Consider the following 18458-nt stretch of genomic DNA (forward strand, 5'->3'; position numbering starts at 1 on the left):
GCAATACAGAGCTTGATGCTTTTAACTGAAAGAGAGGGCAGGGGAGGAAAACCAGCTGCGCTGGATCAGGCGGGGTTCATCTGCCAAAAATAGTGTAGGAATGTGAGCAGAAAAACCAGCTATTTTAACCATAGTTTAAGCAACATATGGCAGCAGTGTTCTGTGCTGGACCAAGCATAAAATAGGACACTGTCATGATGCAATATAAATGATACGCTTCCCTGCCAAACTGTCAAAGTCAGTTTTACATTTGTTTCTAGGTTGTTGCAGATATTTATAAAAGCTTTGGAAGATTGGGCGGGGCAGGGAGAAGCATAAAATCTACAGTAACCAAGTCATTTCCGTGGGACTGTTGCTGATGGCTTGAATAAGCGGAGAAGTCTGGACTCGCAGTTTACGCCCTCCCTTTTTAGAAGGAATCAGGGAAAGAATATCTCACACTGGCAGCTGGCCATCCCTCCTGGCCCGTGAGTCGCCAGGAGCAGCTGAAACAGCTCCTGCTCAAATATCGGGATGTTTCAGAGAAAAAAAAACATACTGTGTTTGCAAAGTGGGTTTTCCGTGCAGAGGGGTTTTGCTGTTGCTGCAGCCCGGGGAGCTGGGAATTCACTGTGCGGTCGTCAGGCAGTTGTGTAACGAGCAGGGCAAGAGAGAAAACTGACTCACCCACAGCATACGAGATTTAACGTGAATGTTGCCCATCACTGGAGCATGGACCGGGCGGCCCGGTGCGTGGGTATGGTATGGCTGGGGGTTTGTAAGGCAGTGGCGCCTGGAAGTTGTAGTCATGGACCTGGTCCCCATTGTGCAAGGCGTTGGAGAAAGACAAAGCAAGTCCGTTCTCCAGGAGCTCAGAGTTTGTGTTGCTCCAGGCCCAATCTAAGGATGAGGTGTTTTTTTATTGAAACAAAAATCCTCTGGGGAGAATAAAAGCCCAGCTAAGTTCCTGTAACTCCCACCAAACTTCCCCCTCGGAATGACTTTTCCATGTTGATATTCAGACTGAAGGAGAATGGGGGAACAGCAGCCTTAGAGTTTGTGTTTTCTGATTCCTGCGCACGCTTCATGCCTTGATCACCCTCTCCTCTTAGAGTGTTTACAAAGAACTCCAGACATTCTGCAGGGGACTTGCACACCCAGCACAGTGATGCCTGCAGACCACTCTTCTCTGTCCTCCTTTTGAGGTTCATGGGCATGCTAGGTCCACAGCACAGGTGGAAAACAACAGCTCTAGACTGCAGAAATGTTCTTAAATTAAAAAGAAGCTACCAGATGAATCTTAGAAGTACTTCACCATTTACTGAAATGATAATACCTGCTGTTGCTTTAGTTGAGCACCAGCACACATAGAAAATGAGGTGATCTGAGTGTTGTCCCACAGTGCGGTATGAGGTACGGTAGTAGAGAAGTACTGGAAATTACTGGGTGGCTTGAATTCCATGTTTTTACGACTCTGCAGCATCCAAGCAGAGTTCTGGGGCTGAGCGCTGCCAGGTCCTGCAGGACCTGGGACTGCTCTTGGTGGCAAGGCCACTGACTTGATCTCAGCACAGGGCAGTTGTGACCAGGAAACTTTTTACCCTCTGGCAAGTTTTTTGGTATTAATATAGACACAAACCACTAATCGTGAAAAACAGAATGTGGCAAAGCATTATTTCCAGCATCAGTCAGGTGGTGTCAGGAACAAGCCCAGAGACTAGTTGGCAAAGTGAGGAGCTTTGAGCATGTGAAGGAGGCAGCTCCAAGAGCTGCTGGGATGGTCTGAGCCTTTTTGTGGGCTGCCAGTCTCCTGGGGGTGACGCTCGTGTCCTTCCTCAGCGTGGTCTGAATCCCTCTCTCACATGGCTAATGGCAGCGGTCCATGAACAGTAATCGAAATTGTGCCTAGCCTCTTTCAGCTGTATAATGAACCCAGAAGGACTTATCTAAATAGAGAAGCGATTGTGTTGACCAGCTGTTCAGCGTTCTTCCCTGCTCGGCGAGGAAGCCCACGCTGCAGCTGTGGAGGTGACCAAGGAGTGCTGACTTGCGAGCTTCAATTTGAAAACACCTTCAACAGCGCTTACTGAGATCCCAGAAACATTCCCAGTGGGGCAGCATTGGGCTGAGTGTTATTCTGTTTTTCTACAGTTTTAAGGGGGATTTAAAAACCATAATGCAATCAGATGTATGGCTGAAGAGCTGGCATAACCAAGGAGTGCCTTGAGATGCAATTCAACTTCTTCCATCATGGAAGTGTTAACCCAGCCCAGCAAAAACCATCCTTGGTGTTGGCTTGGAGTACCCACACTGGAGATGCAGTGCACTTGCTTTCTGCTCTGATAGATGCTCCTTCAACTGCTGTACCCAGTTCTTGTTTTCTTTACAGGCTTTACTCTTTCCTTTGCTGTGATGCGGAAGGATGGTGGACAGTTGGGTAAAACTCAGATCTTGTTTTTGCCTCACCAGATCAGCCATCAAAAGGGCCATGTTCACATCTATCGTCTCTTAGCTCTGCAGCTGGAGGTGCTCACGCTGACTCCAACGGCACGGCTTCGCAGTCAGCCAGGGTGTTAAGGAGGCAGTCCAAGCCTGTGGTATCCTTTATTTAATATCTCATCAAGGGTTTGATGGCTGTGGGGTAGAGGGGTATTGAGTGGTACCTCTGGGTCGAGCATGCCAGAGGGGCTTGTTCTGCCCCGATCCCCATCAAGGCTTTGCTGCCCTGGCTGGAGAGAGTCTCATGGCTTCTCCGAACAGTGGTGCTCCTCTCTGTGAGATGAGGAAAGCAATTCTTATCTGCCCTCCATTGCACTGTGAAACTAAATTAATGCTGGGGAGGGACCTTGTGGTCCTCTGGCAGGAGTGTTTACACAAAAGCAAGACATTATTGCTGTTATGAAGAGTAATACTGAAAAAACAGCTGTCAAAACAAAGCAGAACAATAGCTTGTCCTAGTGGCTTCTGCTGTTTTGGACTATTTGCTGATGTTTTTCCATGTTTCTTTCCTTAGGAGATGACCGAGAATGGCAGTCATCAGCTGGTGGTAAAGGCCAGGTTCAATTTTAAGCAGACCAATGAGGACGAACTCTCCGTTAACAAAGGAGACATTATTTATGTCACCCGGGTTGAAGAAGGGGGCTGGTGGGAAGGGACCTTAAATGGAAAAACAGGCTGGTTCCCCAGCAACTACGTCAGAGAAATCAAATCCACCGGTAAGCGAATTGCTTTCAAGGGCTGATTGAATGACAGCAGTATAATGCCGTGTAGATCCTTGTGCCTTTGGGAAATTGCTGCTATTTATTAAAGACCGTTTCTGTCCTTAAAGCGGCAGGGCTAATGGAGTGATGAACGAGGCCAGAAGGGTAAAGCCTAGTCTTTCACATGAGTTGTTTGAGAGCTGCTTCGCCCTCTTTCCCAGCACATTGTGCTTTTCTATTGCTCCCCAAGCCCCAGCAGTGCGGGAGCAGGGATGTCGCTGGAGGATGAGGCCAGAGATGGCTGCATGGGTCCTCTTTGTCCTAGGGAGCTGCCAGGTCGTTCTGGTGTCTGAGCACAGAATTAGCTTTTTGTTAGAGACCTTGTTCAGGCAATGCATTTGCGTTTCACCCTGCCATTTCTGGCAGTGGTGGAATGGATGCTCACGGTCTCAGGGAGGAAACAAACAAAAATTATTTGGCCACAGGGAATGGTCCCCTGGTTTTGTCCATAGTGAAGGCTGATTTCACATTTTCCCCCAGATGCATCTTCTGCTGCGATACTGAGAAAGAAACAGGGAGGAGGTGATCCATATGATGACATCTGCCTTTATTGAGCTTTGTCTTGAGCGTCCTTAACATTTTCTGTGATGTGATTTTAACCAGATGTGGGGTGGTGATGACATGAAGCATGCCCCTGGCTAACTGCCCTGTAGCGTTACATATCCATTCAAGCAGCTCACCCTATTGTGCTTCCGAGGCCATTGTGTGACAGGAAACTTGGTTTTTTTACAAAATCCAACTTTAATTCCTTAATGCGCCTTGAGGGCTTACCCTAGACAGAGATCTGTTGTGTGCTCAGTGCTGGTTTTACAGCTTAGGATCAGCCCTGGCCTTAAACACAGTAAGACATCAGTGGTTGCAACCACTTTCCAAAGTGGCTGCAAAGGGTACAACGCCTGTTGTACACATCCTTGCTCCCACACTTGGCAAGCAAAAAAAGCAAAGGAGGAACGAATAAAATTAATGAGTGAGTGTTCAGAATTAAGCCAGTTTTTATTTAATTCCAAATGAAAAAATCATTGTTAGGATATCTCATCTCCCACTATTTCCCTCTGGGAAATGATGTCTGAGCTGGAGCAGGATGTTGCAGCAGAGGCTGAAGGCTTGTCTGGCACAACCCAGGAATCACTAATTAAGTCAGTGAGTGTAGAAGAGAAATGTTTTTTGAAAAAGGAGAGCAAACATCAGTCCCATGGGAAAAATCAGATGGGAGCTGCATGAAATAATGGCACCTCACTGAAGCGAAGAATGAGTCTCCCACTGATCCTGATGTAGGAGCACATCCAGTTTTTTTGTCTGCAGAGCTTTTCCCTCCAGATCCTCTCTCCAGCACCCATTTCACATGGGAGGAGGGTTCTTTCTGCGGTCTCTGCTTGCTCAGGACACATGGCTGTATTGCAAATGACGGATGTGGAGACCGTCAGCTAACCCACTGCTGCCTGAGGGCTGCAGCCCGGGGAGAGCCCTTGCTGCAATCCTGTGGGAGCTGCCTTCCTCGCCTCCAAAGTGTGAGACTTGTCACTCTAAATGGAGTTAGTTGTTTTTCAGCAGTGGCTGTACTTCCACTGTGTCCTAAGTCTGCCCCTTGGGTGGAAATAAATAGCTGTGCAGAGCAAAGCTCCCCCGAGCCTTTAAATGAGGCACAGAGCTCCTGGCTGGAAGTGACAGGAAACCCTACAAGGGCAATAATTAGACAATACATCAAGCTGTGGTTTCCAGGGGCTAAATTTATCAATTTCAAGCTTCTCCCCTGCTATTGGTATGAAAGTAATTGCCTGCTGTGCATGATTGCAGGGAGAAAGGAGAGACTGGCTGCGCCACACAGCACAGTGCCTTTTCAGTACGGGGTGTGCGGTCTGGCCAGGGCTGGCGGTGGAGCCCTGCGCTGCCGACCTGTCCCAGTCCGGAGGGGCAACGGTGCCGCTGCCGTGCTGGGAGGGCTGGCAAAGCCGTGCTGCTGGTGGGGAACGGGCTCCTCTAGGGAAAGCAAAATGGAGCAGAGGCTCGCAGGTGTGTGTGTACGTGCGCGCACATGTGTTACCACACTGGAGGCATCCACAGGGGTTTAGCAAATGCAGAAGACGAGACTTGACTTCCAGGTTTGTGTGAGTTTTTTCTTCAAATCTACCTTCTTTCAGAAAGGGATTTTGCATCACAAATGACTGCGGGGATCAGGATTCAGCATATTGATTAGTATTGGCTTCAGGTGCCTTGTGAATCACCTGAAACAAATCGCAGTATCCAGCATTTCTGATAGACACCCAGTTTTAAAACCCAGATTTTGTGGGCCAGGTGAAGCCTCAGTGTAGCTCCAAACAGTGCCAGACGTCGGGCTGCTGCCAGGGATTTCAGAGCAAACCTGTAGGTTAGTTGGCAGAGGCTGCGCGGTGCATCTGGTGCCACCCGCTCGGCTGCCTCCGGTGTCATGCACGCGTTCGGTTTGCTCCTGGTTTTTCTGAAGCGGGCAAACAAATCCTGCAGTTGAAGTTTTGTGTTCACAGGGGTGAAGTTAGGTTTGCTGGACATGATGTGGCAGTGACTTTTCCTGCTGGAATAACGAGAGCTGTGCGCTGTAATTTATTGATTTCTCTTTTTGTACAGATAAACCACTCTCTCCCAAAGCATTAAAAGGACTTGAAAGCACTCAGCTGACAAAGAATTATTACCCTGTGGTAAGTTTTAAAGTGCTGATCATACATTTTAATAAGTGGCATATTATTAATCCTCTGAACTGGCTCTTTCCCTTAGAAACCATTGAAGCAATTTGTAACAATTGGGGATGTGACTCTGTATTTAAATGCTGCTGTTGCCATTTCCTTGATTCAGGGCTGTTGAGACAATAAACCACAAATGGAAGTTGCTGCAAGATGTCAAGAGGAGAGACTCAAAGTAGGCGACTGAGATAACATAGCAGAGGTGGCAGCTTTGAGATCAGTGTTGTGCAATAAGGCACAATGTCTCTGGTCCAGTCCTTGCCATTGACTGCCAGCTATCTCCTGTTGATAAAGATGAGGAGATAATGTCACGGTGTGAAGCAAGCCAAATTAGGGCTCTGATCCCTGATCCCTTTCTTGGGCTTGGCTGGAGGTGTTACACCTCAAGCTGCCTCCCCTGTGCCGCTGCCAGCAGCTGCAGCTCTTGGAGAAGGGGCAGCGCCACAGCTCACAGCCTGGCGTGTTAACTGGGCTTGGCTTTGGAGCAGGTCAGCGTGCCAGGCTATGAACTGTGGCTGCAGAAGGGGTGGAGAAACATCACCACCTCTACCATCTTGCTACTGGAGTGATGATGTCTGGCAGAGCGGGGCAGGTACCTTCCTGCTGCATCACGGCTAGTGTGAGCCCTGCGGTGTAAGAGAGTTAAAATGTCTGCATGCGAACATCCCTGGCTCTCGGTGCTGGAGGTGAAATGTGCTCATCAGCATGTCTAAATATCTTTTAAGCAAAGCAAAGCAGAAACAATATGTCCAGAGAGTTGGGAACCACCCTCACTGTCTCCAAAGCTCATCCACACTGAGAGACTTGAGTGGTAACTGGGAGTGTGCAGGCAGTGGGTTTGCCTACCCCGCTGCCGGAGACAATTGACTGCTGAGATGGATTAGCAGGACCAAACCCAACTCAGCACATCCTTCAAGTGGAAAGTGAGCTGTGCCCTGGCTTGAGCTGCCGCGGGAGCCGTCCTTGGTCTGGCCACCGTTACATTTAAATTGTTGTCCGCCTTCGTGCAAACAGTGCTCCCAGGATGCATGCACGAATTGTTTGTTTGCCTACCTTGGCAGCCAGTTATGCATGCAGGGTTAGGCATGAGCCTCTCAGGGGTCAAATACTAAACTCAGGTCTGAACTGATGTTGTCTCCATGCTTTGCCAGAGAAGAAGGAGCAGCCCTTAACACCTGCTTTCCAGGCTTCCCCCAGTTTGCAAAGTAAAATCCTGAAAATGGACCCCCCAGGGCTTTCCTGAGCATTCTGGGTTCTGTATTAACAAATGTAATTTATGGACTTAAAATACACTTTCATGCTTTTCCACACTTGGAAGCCGATGTCATGTTCCTTTGACTAGTCATTAGTACTAAGATCTGCTCAGTGCTCTGTCTCTCACCCTAGGTGTTGCAAAATATTCTGGAAACAGAACGAGATTATGCGAAGGAACTACAGTCACTTCTGGGAACTTACTTAAGACCCCTCCAGTCTTATGATAAGTAAGATATAAGGGCATCTGAGGTGGAGAGAACCCTGTAAAATTGACCATAGTTCATTACTTTCCTGCTTTTGAATGTTCAGGGACTGTTACTGCTCTTCTTGTAAAGCCTCACAGCTTCTCTGTGTACCAGAAAAAAACCCACATTGTACAGGTTTCTGCTCTTTCCTGTTCCTCAGTGGTCATGCAGGCATTCGGCTGTGTTAGAGACGGGCATTTCCATCTAGTAGAGGGCTGGCTGTTACAACCCATCTGCAAGCTCATGTGTGGCTCTCCCGGCGTGCATGTTTCCCGGCGGTACGCCTTGCATGGCTTCTTCCCTTGTAATTTGCCTCGTTGTGACTTCTCAGCCCCAAGCGGCATCTCCTAGTCATCTCTTCATTTCACGCGCGGTGACACGTGCTGTCTGCAGTTAGATTGCCTCTCGCTAAATCCAAACTGCTGCTGAGCAAGAAGTGACTCTGCTGTCTCCCTGTCTGCACAGCCATTGGCTTTAAGTACCCCTGTGCCCAGCAAGAGCATGCTGCCATCCCTTACGGCCTGAGCAATGCTGGGGAGGCTGGGGGACTTTGTCGGGGCCTACCTGCAGAAGTAAGCCCGTGTGTTTTCCATCCGTGGTGGTGAGCGCGGTGCCAGAGGCCGCACATGCCGTCCTGTCCTTACCCAGGCAGTGACCGGCAGCGCACTGGTGCCTCTCAGCAGATTCCTATTGATAGTTTCACCCTGCATAAAAGATCCAGTGCAGTTCACTTCACCTCCTGCTTATTGCTTCAGCTTTACAGTCGTCTCTTCCAAACGGTGCCAGCTTGGCGACCCCATCCATGCGGCTGCATTTGGGGCTAGGGTCCCTCCAGCTGAGCACGCTGCAGGAGGACCAGGCAGCCCCAGGGCATCACAGGCGGAGGGCAGATGTTTAGTCATTGTCCAGTCCAGAGGGACGGGAGAGTGGTGTCTGAAGGCCTTTGTATTTAAATCTCTCCTTCCTTCCCCATATCTTCACGTGGGATATTTTCAGCTGCAAAAATCTCTCATGCTCTCAGCCTTGGCATTAAGCAAATGGCTTAAATGAGGGTGGTACGAGAGTGACACTGAGGATGACAGAAGCAGACACCTTAGTTTTGGCTAGGAAAAAACCAACCTCGCTCAAGGAACAAAGCAACCCCTATACAAGGGGCTGCTTTGTAGGACGCTCCTCCCATAGGGAAACCCAGCATGAATCCCTGAAGACAAAGCTGTCTCTGTGTCTGTGCACACACCTCCTTCCCCACCCCTGGCTGAAATCCCATCTGTCTGTGTCTATTAGACAGCTAAACATCTGAGATTAATGTGATTAAGTGATTATAATCCAATTAAGATAATCCTTGACAGCAGACATCTTCTCCAGAAGGCTGTGGTATGTAGCTCACAGATTGTGGATTTTGTGTTTCCCATGTCTGATGGTGTATTTGGGGAAAGAGAAGTTCTTGGGTCTTTTTGGAAGGCCTGCTTGCAGATACCATGGGGATACTCCTGAGAGAGCAACCTCTCTTTGATGCTAATTGGTGATTTGACTCTTGTAGGCTCAGCGCCGTGGACATTGCATCATTGCTGGGAAACGTGGAAGAAATCTCTGCATTTCAGCAAACACTGAACCAAGCCTTGGAAGAAGTTGTGAAGTAAGCTTGTGCCGTAGCACTGAGGGTGTTAAGCTATTAAACTGCAGCTAAAAATAATAGAAAGACATGTTCATTAATGTTCCTGCTGGTTGCTGTCTTAGACTTGTTAAATATAGAAGAAAATAGCAGGATTGAAGAATGGCAGCAGGTAGTGTTTTGGCAGGAGGGAAGATAGAGGAAACTCTGACATTTCTACTGTTAAGGCACCTGCTGAATGAGAGTGTCACTAGACCTGACATGAAAGTGTCACTAGACCAAAGATGCAGACACATGCAGGGTGGGAGATCTGGCAGGCATGAAGATGGGGATTGTCAGGGAGCACACAGCAAATTATTAGAGGTAATGATTTCCCGCGGGAGGCTGGAACACATGTTTCAGCCTTAGCCCAGCCTCTCCTTTGGAAGGGCTGAAAAGAGATGGCAAAAATATTGGAAATGTATTCATGATGTGGCTTCCCTTTCTCTTGCCATCTCCTTTCTCTTATTCACGGGCTGCCCAAACAGTGAGACCACCCCTCCCTTGCGCCCAGTGCTTTCCAGCACATCCTCATCAGCCGCAGTGGGTTGTGGCATCCCAGCTGCAGCTCTGCTGTGGGCCAGGACAGGCTCGGTCACACCTTGTCCTGGGCTGATAACAGGTGTGATACTCACTGTCTGCACCACAGAAAGCCAGTCCCACTTGAGGACCTCCTTATTCCTCCTTCCCAAGTGGCAGGTGTGGGTAGTTTGCTTGGTGCCACAGTTACGCGGTGACCTGGGAATGTCCCCATGCGGTGGGTGGTTCCTGGGCAGGTACCTGAGAATGCCATAACTGCAGGGTGCAGATCAAGAGGCTTAACGTGGCTGGTGTGTTGGTGTCCATAGGCTCCCTGAGAACCAGCAGCGCGTGGGAGGCTGTTTCATGAACCTGATGCCCCAGTTCAGGTCCCTGTACCTGACATACTGTGCTAACCACCCGTCTGCAGTCAATGTCCTCACGCAACACAGGTGAGTGGTGAAGGAGGAGATTCAGACTGAAATTCCTCCTTTTAAAAGTTACTTTTATTATTAATATTTGGCCTGGCATGGCTTTTGTCCTGTATTTTGACAATAGCGCAAGGGGATAACATGGGATCCTGCTGCTGGGAAAGCTGCTGGGGCTTTGGGCTCTCCAACATAGCCTTTCAGTTTCAGCATGGAGACAACTCATACTGCTTGTCTTCAGAACTGGTCTCAGATCCTGTCTCTCTCTCCCAGGACTTTCTTACCTTGGGTAAAACAGAGGCAACCTCAGCCCTTGCAGTAACATCTCCTGTGATTTTTCCTTGCTACAGGACCCAGATGCTGTCTCAGACCCACTGCTGAAGCACTCACACACCGGCAGATGGGCGTACATTCCCCTGGGGCACTACAGTGTGGGGCACATCATTGCAAACGGAGGGTGGTCATCAAGTCACCCAGAATTACGCAGTTTAATAGCTTCTTCCTTCAATATATCCCACTTGAGTAGACACTGGAATTTGTATAATGTCATGCTAAAGAGCATGCCAAGCCAAAAGGCTACAACTGTGTCATCCCTAATGCAGTTTAGCTGTCCTCCCTGCAGTGATCGGAAAGCCAGGACCCCGGCCATACTGTTTAAGTCTTCCCGTCCTGTAATGGGAACTCACAATATGCTTAGTTACCTGCTGAAATCCAGCTTTAATTCAGCCTAACAAAACGCTGGCTCCTGTAGATGACTCATTCATGTGGTTCCTCAGTCTGACCCCTTTTCTTCAATCAGTCAAAGAATCAGCTTTGGCAAATGTGCTGACATGCATAAGTCGTTTTCCAGAGCGATATATGAGCTCACAACGGTGTCATGGCTCCCAGCAGGGCCGTGGCACATTGCTGCGGCATCCTCCAGCACATCTGCAGCCCTGCTGTCCACCAGCCGCCTGGCCCTGTGCCACCTCGCTGTGCCGAGGGACCAGCTGCTGGCATTGGCATTGGCACCCCAGCGGCTGTGCGCAACCAGCACCTGCCACCACGCAGCACCCGCCCCTGCATCCCAGGGGAGCGGGGTCTTGCTTGGCTGGAAGCTCACAGCTCTCTGCCTGCCCTGCCAGGCTTGCGCAGGGGGTGCTTGGAGTGGAGGCTGGGCTGCCTTTAGAAAGGCACAGCTCAGAGCAGAACCCCGGCCATCAGGAGTGCGTTGGAGGCAGCAAAACACAGCCCTCAGTGGTGGCAAGCCCACCTTCTTGTTGTTGTCTCTATTTATAGTGATGAGCTGGAGAAGTTCATGGAGAGCCAGGGTGCGGCCAACCCAGGCATTCTCATCTTAACCACAAGTCTCAGCAAACCCTTCCTGAGGCTGGATAAATATGTAACACTGCTGCAGGAGCTGGAGCGGCACATGGAGGTAGGTGGGATGTGGGACTGCTGGGCAGGCTGCGCCCCTTGATGCTGCAAGAGCTGCCCCCCAGGCTGCAAGAGGTACCTCTGCCCATTGGTGTTCGAGCACCACATTTCTAAAAGTACTTATCACCCCTCCAAGGAGGTGTTCCACCTCTGCGGGACATTATCTACCTTTCAGATTAAAAGTGGGAAAGCGGTGGAGCCTGGGGGATGTTGTGGGAAGGCATTGCCTGCTCTTCACCCCAGCCCTTCCTCAAAGATGGCTCATTTCTAGCACAAGTGAAAACAGAGTTCAGGGTCAGGCTACAGCTGGTATTTATTTGCACAGTGGGTAATAAATCAGTGTTGTTGTTATCATTTTATGAGATTCCTATCCCTGGCTGCTCGCTCCTGCAGCTCTCGGGCACATCCCCACCCCTCACCGGAGGCTTGTGCTCCCGGGTGGAGGCAGAGCTGCACAGGCAGACATCGATCTGGCAGCCAGCGCAGACACGGGGGCAGAGAGGCAAGTGCCTGCGAGCAGGGAGAGCAGCGAGGGGGACAGACACTTCCTTGGTGGGTGGCAGATCTGCTTTAGAACATTTCTCCCCCCGGGGACTGTAAAGATCTCTGCTACTTGCCTGCTGGTGCACTCCTGCTGAGGGGATGCAAACCTCAGGGGTGGTGCAAAGAGGTCAAAAAAACAGTAGTAACAGGCTATTTTTAACTGGGTTTGCTTTTTCTCTCTTCCAGTATTTATTACCAGTTAATTACTCAGCATGCTTAGCCATAATCATTCAAATCCCCATCCCAGCCAGAGGATTAAAACCTCTGTGCTTGAGCCAGGGGTTTTTCTTCATAGGAGAGGGCATAAGAACCTGCACCGTAGACACACTACAGACCTCACCTGTCCCACTCTCACCTGGCTTAGCTGAGCTGCAGGGACTGAGCTGAGCTTGGCTGGAGCCACCATGCCCACACTGAGACAGCATGCTCTTCGCAGGATGCTGTATGGGGTCGGAAGTGGATTCGAGGGGACACATCTGCTATTTCTCTTAGTTTCTAAGCTGAGCGTGGGGGTTTTGTTGCATGAATCAGCAGGGTTGAGGTTTAAGCTGCGATGCTGTGGGAAGAGTATTTATGTATGCAATATAGATGTATGCATTGTGGATATATACCATAGCATTCCCTGCACAGCTGGAGATGGGGCAGATATGTTCGGCCCTCATCCCAGATTCCCAGGTGAGTGATCCCAGGCAGCCTCTGACAGCCGCAGGGACAGCTCCATCACAACCTAGACATCTTAGGATTTGCTGGGCATGAGGTCTGGATGGTGAAGAGCTTATGATATAGGGCCCTAGATGTGCAGGAGAAGATTCCGGTAGAGTGCCAGAAGGCAGCTGCAGTCAGAGATAAGGGGCAGCATCCTGTTTTCCCTTCCCTGGCCCAAGAGCTCTCTGCTCAGACATGTCCTCCCTTAAACCTGGAGATGAAGTTCCCATTGATGCTCGTGGAAACTGCACCCCTGACGGGGCAATGGCCAGAATATCTTGCATGCCGATGGAATCACATTCCCAAATGTGATACCAGAAATCCACCCTGCACCTCATATCTGCTCTTGCTCTGGACACTTTACACTCATTAAATTGGTATCAATGAATTGCATAGCCGCTTTAAACCATGTCACATGGAACAGGGTGGTGAGGAAGAATCCTGGGGGATTTTGGCCTGCTCCTGCAGCCCATGCTGCCAGACCCCCACATCCCCTCAGCACCCCAGGAGCTCTGCTGCCCTGGGTGTGCTGGGGCAGTGGGTGCCATGCAGGTGGCTCCTGCTGCTGGTGGCTGAGGGATTTTTCTCTCCCTTCACTAGGAGGCGCATGCAGATCACGAAGATGTTTTGAAAGCCGTGACATCCTTCAAGTCCCTTGTGGTAGGTGGCAACTCTTAAAATAGAGCACTCCATTTCATAGCTGCATTTCACAAAGAATGAGTCAAGCCTGACATTTGTCTCCTCATTAGAAAAACAGGTCTTCTGGAATGGAAAAGATGGGTTATAAAGAATCTTAATTTCAAGTTTCAAGCCTAGAGCTGCCCCGTTGGCTGGATGTTTCAGCAGTTATATGCTGACTCCGTGGTCCCAGCAGCAGAAATGGAGGATCTCCAACTTTCTGCTCCGCTGCACAAAGCCACGTGTGGGTAGTGGTGGCAGCGGGGTTTCTTTCATCTCCTTTTGCTTCCACAGCCTAATCATTTGCCACCTGAAACTAGACCACCCCTTGCTCATTCAGATGAGCCAGGAAAGGTTAATACAGGGGCCTGACTCAATCCCTCTGAACCCGTTGAGCGACTCCTGGTTTTGTTGAGGTTTCCTCCTCGGGCAGCAGGAAGCTCTGACCATATTGCAGGTGATTTGTGGCACTGGGTGCCGTGGCAATAGGCAGGGAACAGAGCAAGTGGCAGCGAAGGGATGAGTCAGAGATAACCTATATCTGTGAGCTGTGTTACCTACACCCCTCAAAGTCCTACTGCAATGAGATGAAAAAGTGGGGGAAAAGCCATCCACGTGCACAAAGGTTTTACCTGGCAAAGCTTTTTTCGGTTATTAAAAAAGCTGTAGTCTCTCTCGCTTTTTAGCCACTGAATACCTTTCACTATAACCACTCCAGATGTGGTCCAACTTCCTTCCTTAGCACAGCAGATGCAAGTTTTCGGTGCTTAGCAATGCAGATAAAAGATGGGGAGGAGAAAGTTCATAGAAAACAGGAAAGGGCGATCATGTTACATTTACTTAGAAACTCGGCTCCCTTTCCATTTATTCTAGTAGATAATGGGGGAATAATTCAGTTAAATTACAAGGTGTCATTAATCTTCAGGAATGCTCATAAGTGATGGACAGTTTTACTTGAAATGTGTACGTGGGCGCTGAGCAATTTGATGTAACTACATTATGACCACGAAGGTTCAGTGCGGATTTGAGGTTAGACAGGCAGAGATGCCCCTTGCAACAGATGCGTGGTCCTGTGGTGGGACCAGGGATGCTCCTGAGCAACAGCAGGGCAGGACCACGGAGCCGCATCGTATCTGCACAGACTGCAGTGGATTGCTGTGGATTTTATATGGATTTACATCCTGGGAATGTCGGATTTGGACACCCAGGGAGCCATCAAAGCACCAGACAGTTGTAAAACCAAAGGAAGCCCCCCCCCCCCCCCCCAGTCTGGTTCAAAATTGTGTGTTTTCAGAGTAGACCCAATGCAGCCTCTCTCTTTGAAGATCTGGATAGTCAAAGGGTTTGTATGAAACGGAGCTGGAAAGGAGGAAAATCTCTGTCAGAAACAGGGATTTGGAAAAAACCAAGCAGCTGGAGAAAACTGAGCCTGAGTTTGGCTTTGCAGCAATTTTCCCCGTTGGCAGAGGGGTCACTTAAAGCAAGTTTTGCTTGGGTTTGCAGGGCTGTCGTTGCTCAGTCAGCATTGTCCTCTGCTTGCTGAAGGACTGGCTGCTCTGTGGAGCTCTATCAGTCCCCAGCTACTGAGCATCAGTGCAGTCTTTTCAATTACGGCACCTTCAAAAGCTGCTTTTTGCACTACTTTACTGCACCACTGAAGAATTGTACCAAGTCCTGCTTTTGGGTTTGCAAATTTTGGTTAGAAAATGTCCACCCAACTGATTTGTGGGGGCTTTGTGTTGCAGCAAGTATAACTCTTTTGCTGTTTGGGCAGAATGGGCAAAATCTCTCTAAGAAGCAGCAAAATTAGAGACATTTAATTCTGAGGCTGTCTTGGTTTGGAAAATGTGACCCTGTACTCTCAGAGGTAGGACTGGTTTGGAAGGAAAAGTTTGCTCAGTGCAGTTTGCAATTTCTTTGACATTTTAACGTATTCATTACTTCATAAATTGCTAGGGTGAGGATTTTTTTTTTAACAAACTTTGTGTAATAGAGCCAAAGCAGGCTTTCCTGATCCCTTGACATGACCAGCCCTGAGCCCACATGGCTGTGGGAGCGTTGCAGGTGAAACCATCTTCATTGGGATGGTTTGGGTTTGCGCCTGCCCTTTAGCTAACGAAGCGCCTTGCTGTGATTCCCAGTCGCAATGCCAAGAGCTGAGGAAGAGGAAACAACTTGAACTGCAGATCCTTTCTGAATCCATCCAGCGCTGGGAAGGAGAGGACATAAAAACGATGGGAAACATTATCTACATGTCCCAGGTTATGGTACAGTGTGGGGGAAGTGAGGTGAGTGCTGTGGTCCTCCTGGCTAAAGACGTTGTGTCCAAATAACCCCTTGCTCATGGGATCAGCGATGCAAGGCAGCAGCTACTCTCACCGCAGGCCAGCGAAGTGCTGACAAATAATGCTGATAAATAATTTTACCCGGACAAGAGCTGGGCAATGTGCACATCTTCCCAGTCAGGCACTGCATCACACCCCGGGGACGTAGTTTCAGGCCTTTGGTGACACACTTTTCGAGCAAAAGCATCATCTCAGTGTTGTATAGTACATTAATTTCCCTCCTTCCCCCCTGTGACTTAGTCTGAGAAATAAGAGTGACTTGAAAGTGTGCATTAGCATAACCCTTTTGTCACGTCCTGTGCGCAGCGGCTGCTGTAACGTCCCACTCCAGAGCTGACTGCACATTGGAAATAACTGGAAGGATTGCTGTGCTACTGGTCCTAAAGCATCGCACCAGTGCTTGCCACAGACCTTCACCAGTGGTGTTACAGCCATGCATACTGCATGTTTGATGTGGGGAAGTGCCTGTTAGCACTGAATTCCTTGCTGTAGCAACTTCTCCCTGGGAAAGGAAGACCTGTAAAACAAAGCCCTGGAGAGTCTAAACCCAGCGTCTTGTTTGAGATGTGAGATGCTGGGGGACGTAAGGTCTTGGTCTTCTGAGGCACTCTGAAATGATCGGAGGAGACGAAAATGTATGCAGGAAATACTAATGCAGAAATGCGATGCTGTAAAGAAAAAAATCCAAAATAATTGGTTTGGGGGTGATGTCTCATAGACTGTGATTCCAGCTGCCACAAGTTTGCTTTGCTGGAAGAAAGTGCTTGTGATGCATTGCAAACTGGACTAATGTAAATTCTTACCCCTGCAGGAAAAAGAGGAGCGATATTTCTTGTTGTTCTCAAACGTTTTGCTGATGCTGTCTGCAAGCCCACGGATGAGTGGGTTCATCTATCAGGTAGACATACTTAATTTGAAGTTGCAAGGCGTTAGGTGTGAAAAAGGAAATCAGATAGCTCTATCAAATTCAAATCCTCTGCTTCCTTAAACCCTCTGTTGTGATGCAAATGCCCCAGGCTGGGAACCAGGGCTTGGTTTTACCATGCCTGCCAGGACACTTGGTGCCTTTGTCCTGCCAACTGGTTAACAGCATTTGGTAAGTGTGAATGCTGTGAAATTAGAAAAAAAAAACCAATCTCGCAGCATGTTGCCCTACATGCTGTTCTCAAGAATTTTGTGTGTGTGTGTGTAAGGTGTCCTGATCCAGCTGTAGGCTTTTGCCCCACACGGCCAGCCAGCCAGCCAGCTCTCAGGGTTGAGCCATCTCTGGAAAATACTTCATTACTGTAAAGAGTCCAAAATTTCCACTCCGTGAGGCACTGCATTTCTTGTGTTTTACCACTTGAATGGCTGCAGTCAGGCTGTTGGGAGCTTGGCTTTTCTCCAGTTGCCTGAAACCATCAATACCTTCCAGGAAAAGGATGCTCTCCTGTTGATGTGTCACGCAAGGGTGATGAGGGAGACAGGAAAGATTTGGGAAGGATTTGGCTAGGTTTTTAGTTTTTACCCACCAGCAGGAGTAGGGTGAGCAGACAGTTCAGCACGCAAAACAGAAGGACGGGGCAGGCTTTCAGAAAAACCAGGGGAAGTTTGTCCTCCTGACTTGGTTGTAAAAAGGGTTTGCACCTAGTGAAGGGAAAGGGCAGCAGATAAGCCAGGGATGACTCGGTTATCATGGGAGCCTCTTCTCGGCCGTTTGATCTAGTTGTGCAGGGAAATCTAGATCCATACATTAAAGGAGACTCTTCCTGCAGTCTGAAGCCTTCACAAATTATTTTTTAATGGCGTTTCCCAAAGAGAAAGGAATCAGCAGAAACCAGCAGAACAGAGCCTGCTGCGAAGCAGATGCAGACACTGACTCCTCCTCAATTCTCCTAGGGAAAGCTGCCTTTGACAGGAATGACGCTGACAAGGCTGGAAGATGCTGAAGGGAACGAGCACATGTTTGAAATTGCAGGTCAGTGTAGTCCCTGCTCGGCACATCCTCCCAGTACAAACAGCAGCTGCCACTGGAGGTACTGGTCTTCCTCCTCCCCACACCACTGCACCATGCTCTTTTTAGTTTTTTACTGTGCTTTGTCTGAGTTCCTAAGCATCTCCCTCCTGGTTGAGGTGACCTTCTCCCAGTGCCCTTGAGCTCTGTCCCTGGCACTGGGCTGCTTTCGGAGACCATAGTGTTAGGTATAGGACAAATCTCCTGCCAGGGCTGGTTCTGGCCCCAGTAGCACTGCTCTGTGCCATGCAAGCCCTGTCTGTGTCCGTGGTCCATCCCGTGCAGCTGTGAGCACCTCATTTATTGACAGATTAAGAGCTCTGGTCATCAGGTAGCTTTCCTAATGTTCCTCCCGATTTTCCCCTTCAATTTATCTCATTACTTGTAGCTGTACATGGTTGTCATGCTCAGTGACTTGGCTGCAGGGCAGCTATTTGTGCCGGTGGTATTTAGTGTCAGGGTCCTGTTAATCATGGAAATGTTGCGTGTTCTTACTTTTAAGCTTAAATAATCCCTGACACATTCATCTCACCAGTTCCCTTAGCTTTTCTGTGCTGCTCCCATGCTGGCTGGCACTGGGTGCCTGGAGCACAACGGGGGTCACATCTGTGCACTGGCCTTTTGCAGCCGCTGGACTTTGCAAGCTGAGGAGCCGTTTGCTGCTGTGCCGAGCTGAGCTCACCCTGTGTTTCCTCCTGGATCTCTACCTCTTGCTAAAGACATTTAAC

General features: G+C 49.2%; 1 protein-coding gene across 3 annotated transcripts in view; it reads left to right on the forward strand.

Annotated features, from left to right (window-relative positions):
- The window catches only part of ARHGEF6 (Rac/Cdc42 guanine nucleotide exchange factor 6), a 40837-nt gene that overhangs the window by 12112 nt on the left and 10267 nt on the right, over window positions 1–18458 (forward strand). For all 3 annotated transcript variants that reach the window (XM_064462931.1, XM_064462932.1, XM_064462933.1), the window contains 11 exons: window positions 2449–2576; window positions 2993–3194; window positions 5841–5911; window positions 7340–7434; window positions 8993–9088; window positions 9952–10074; window positions 11329–11467; window positions 13315–13374; window positions 15534–15680; window positions 16549–16635; window positions 17616–17694. In XM_064462931.1, coding sequence (XP_064319001.1) covers window positions 2449–2576; window positions 2993–3194; window positions 5841–5911; window positions 7340–7434; window positions 8993–9088; window positions 9952–10074; window positions 11329–11467; window positions 13315–13374; window positions 15534–15680; window positions 16549–16635; window positions 17616–17694 — 1227 coding nt within the window. The remainder of the gene's footprint in view (window positions 1–2448; window positions 2577–2992; window positions 3195–5840; window positions 5912–7339; window positions 7435–8992; window positions 9089–9951; window positions 10075–11328; window positions 11468–13314; window positions 13375–15533; window positions 15681–16548; window positions 16636–17615; window positions 17695–18458) is intronic.

The sequence above is a fragment of the Phalacrocorax carbo genome, chromosome 11 (genome assembly GCF_963921805.1).
Source record: "Phalacrocorax carbo chromosome 11, bPhaCar2.1, whole genome shotgun sequence".
NCBI lineage: Eukaryota > Metazoa > Chordata > Aves > Suliformes > Phalacrocoracidae > Phalacrocorax > Phalacrocorax carbo.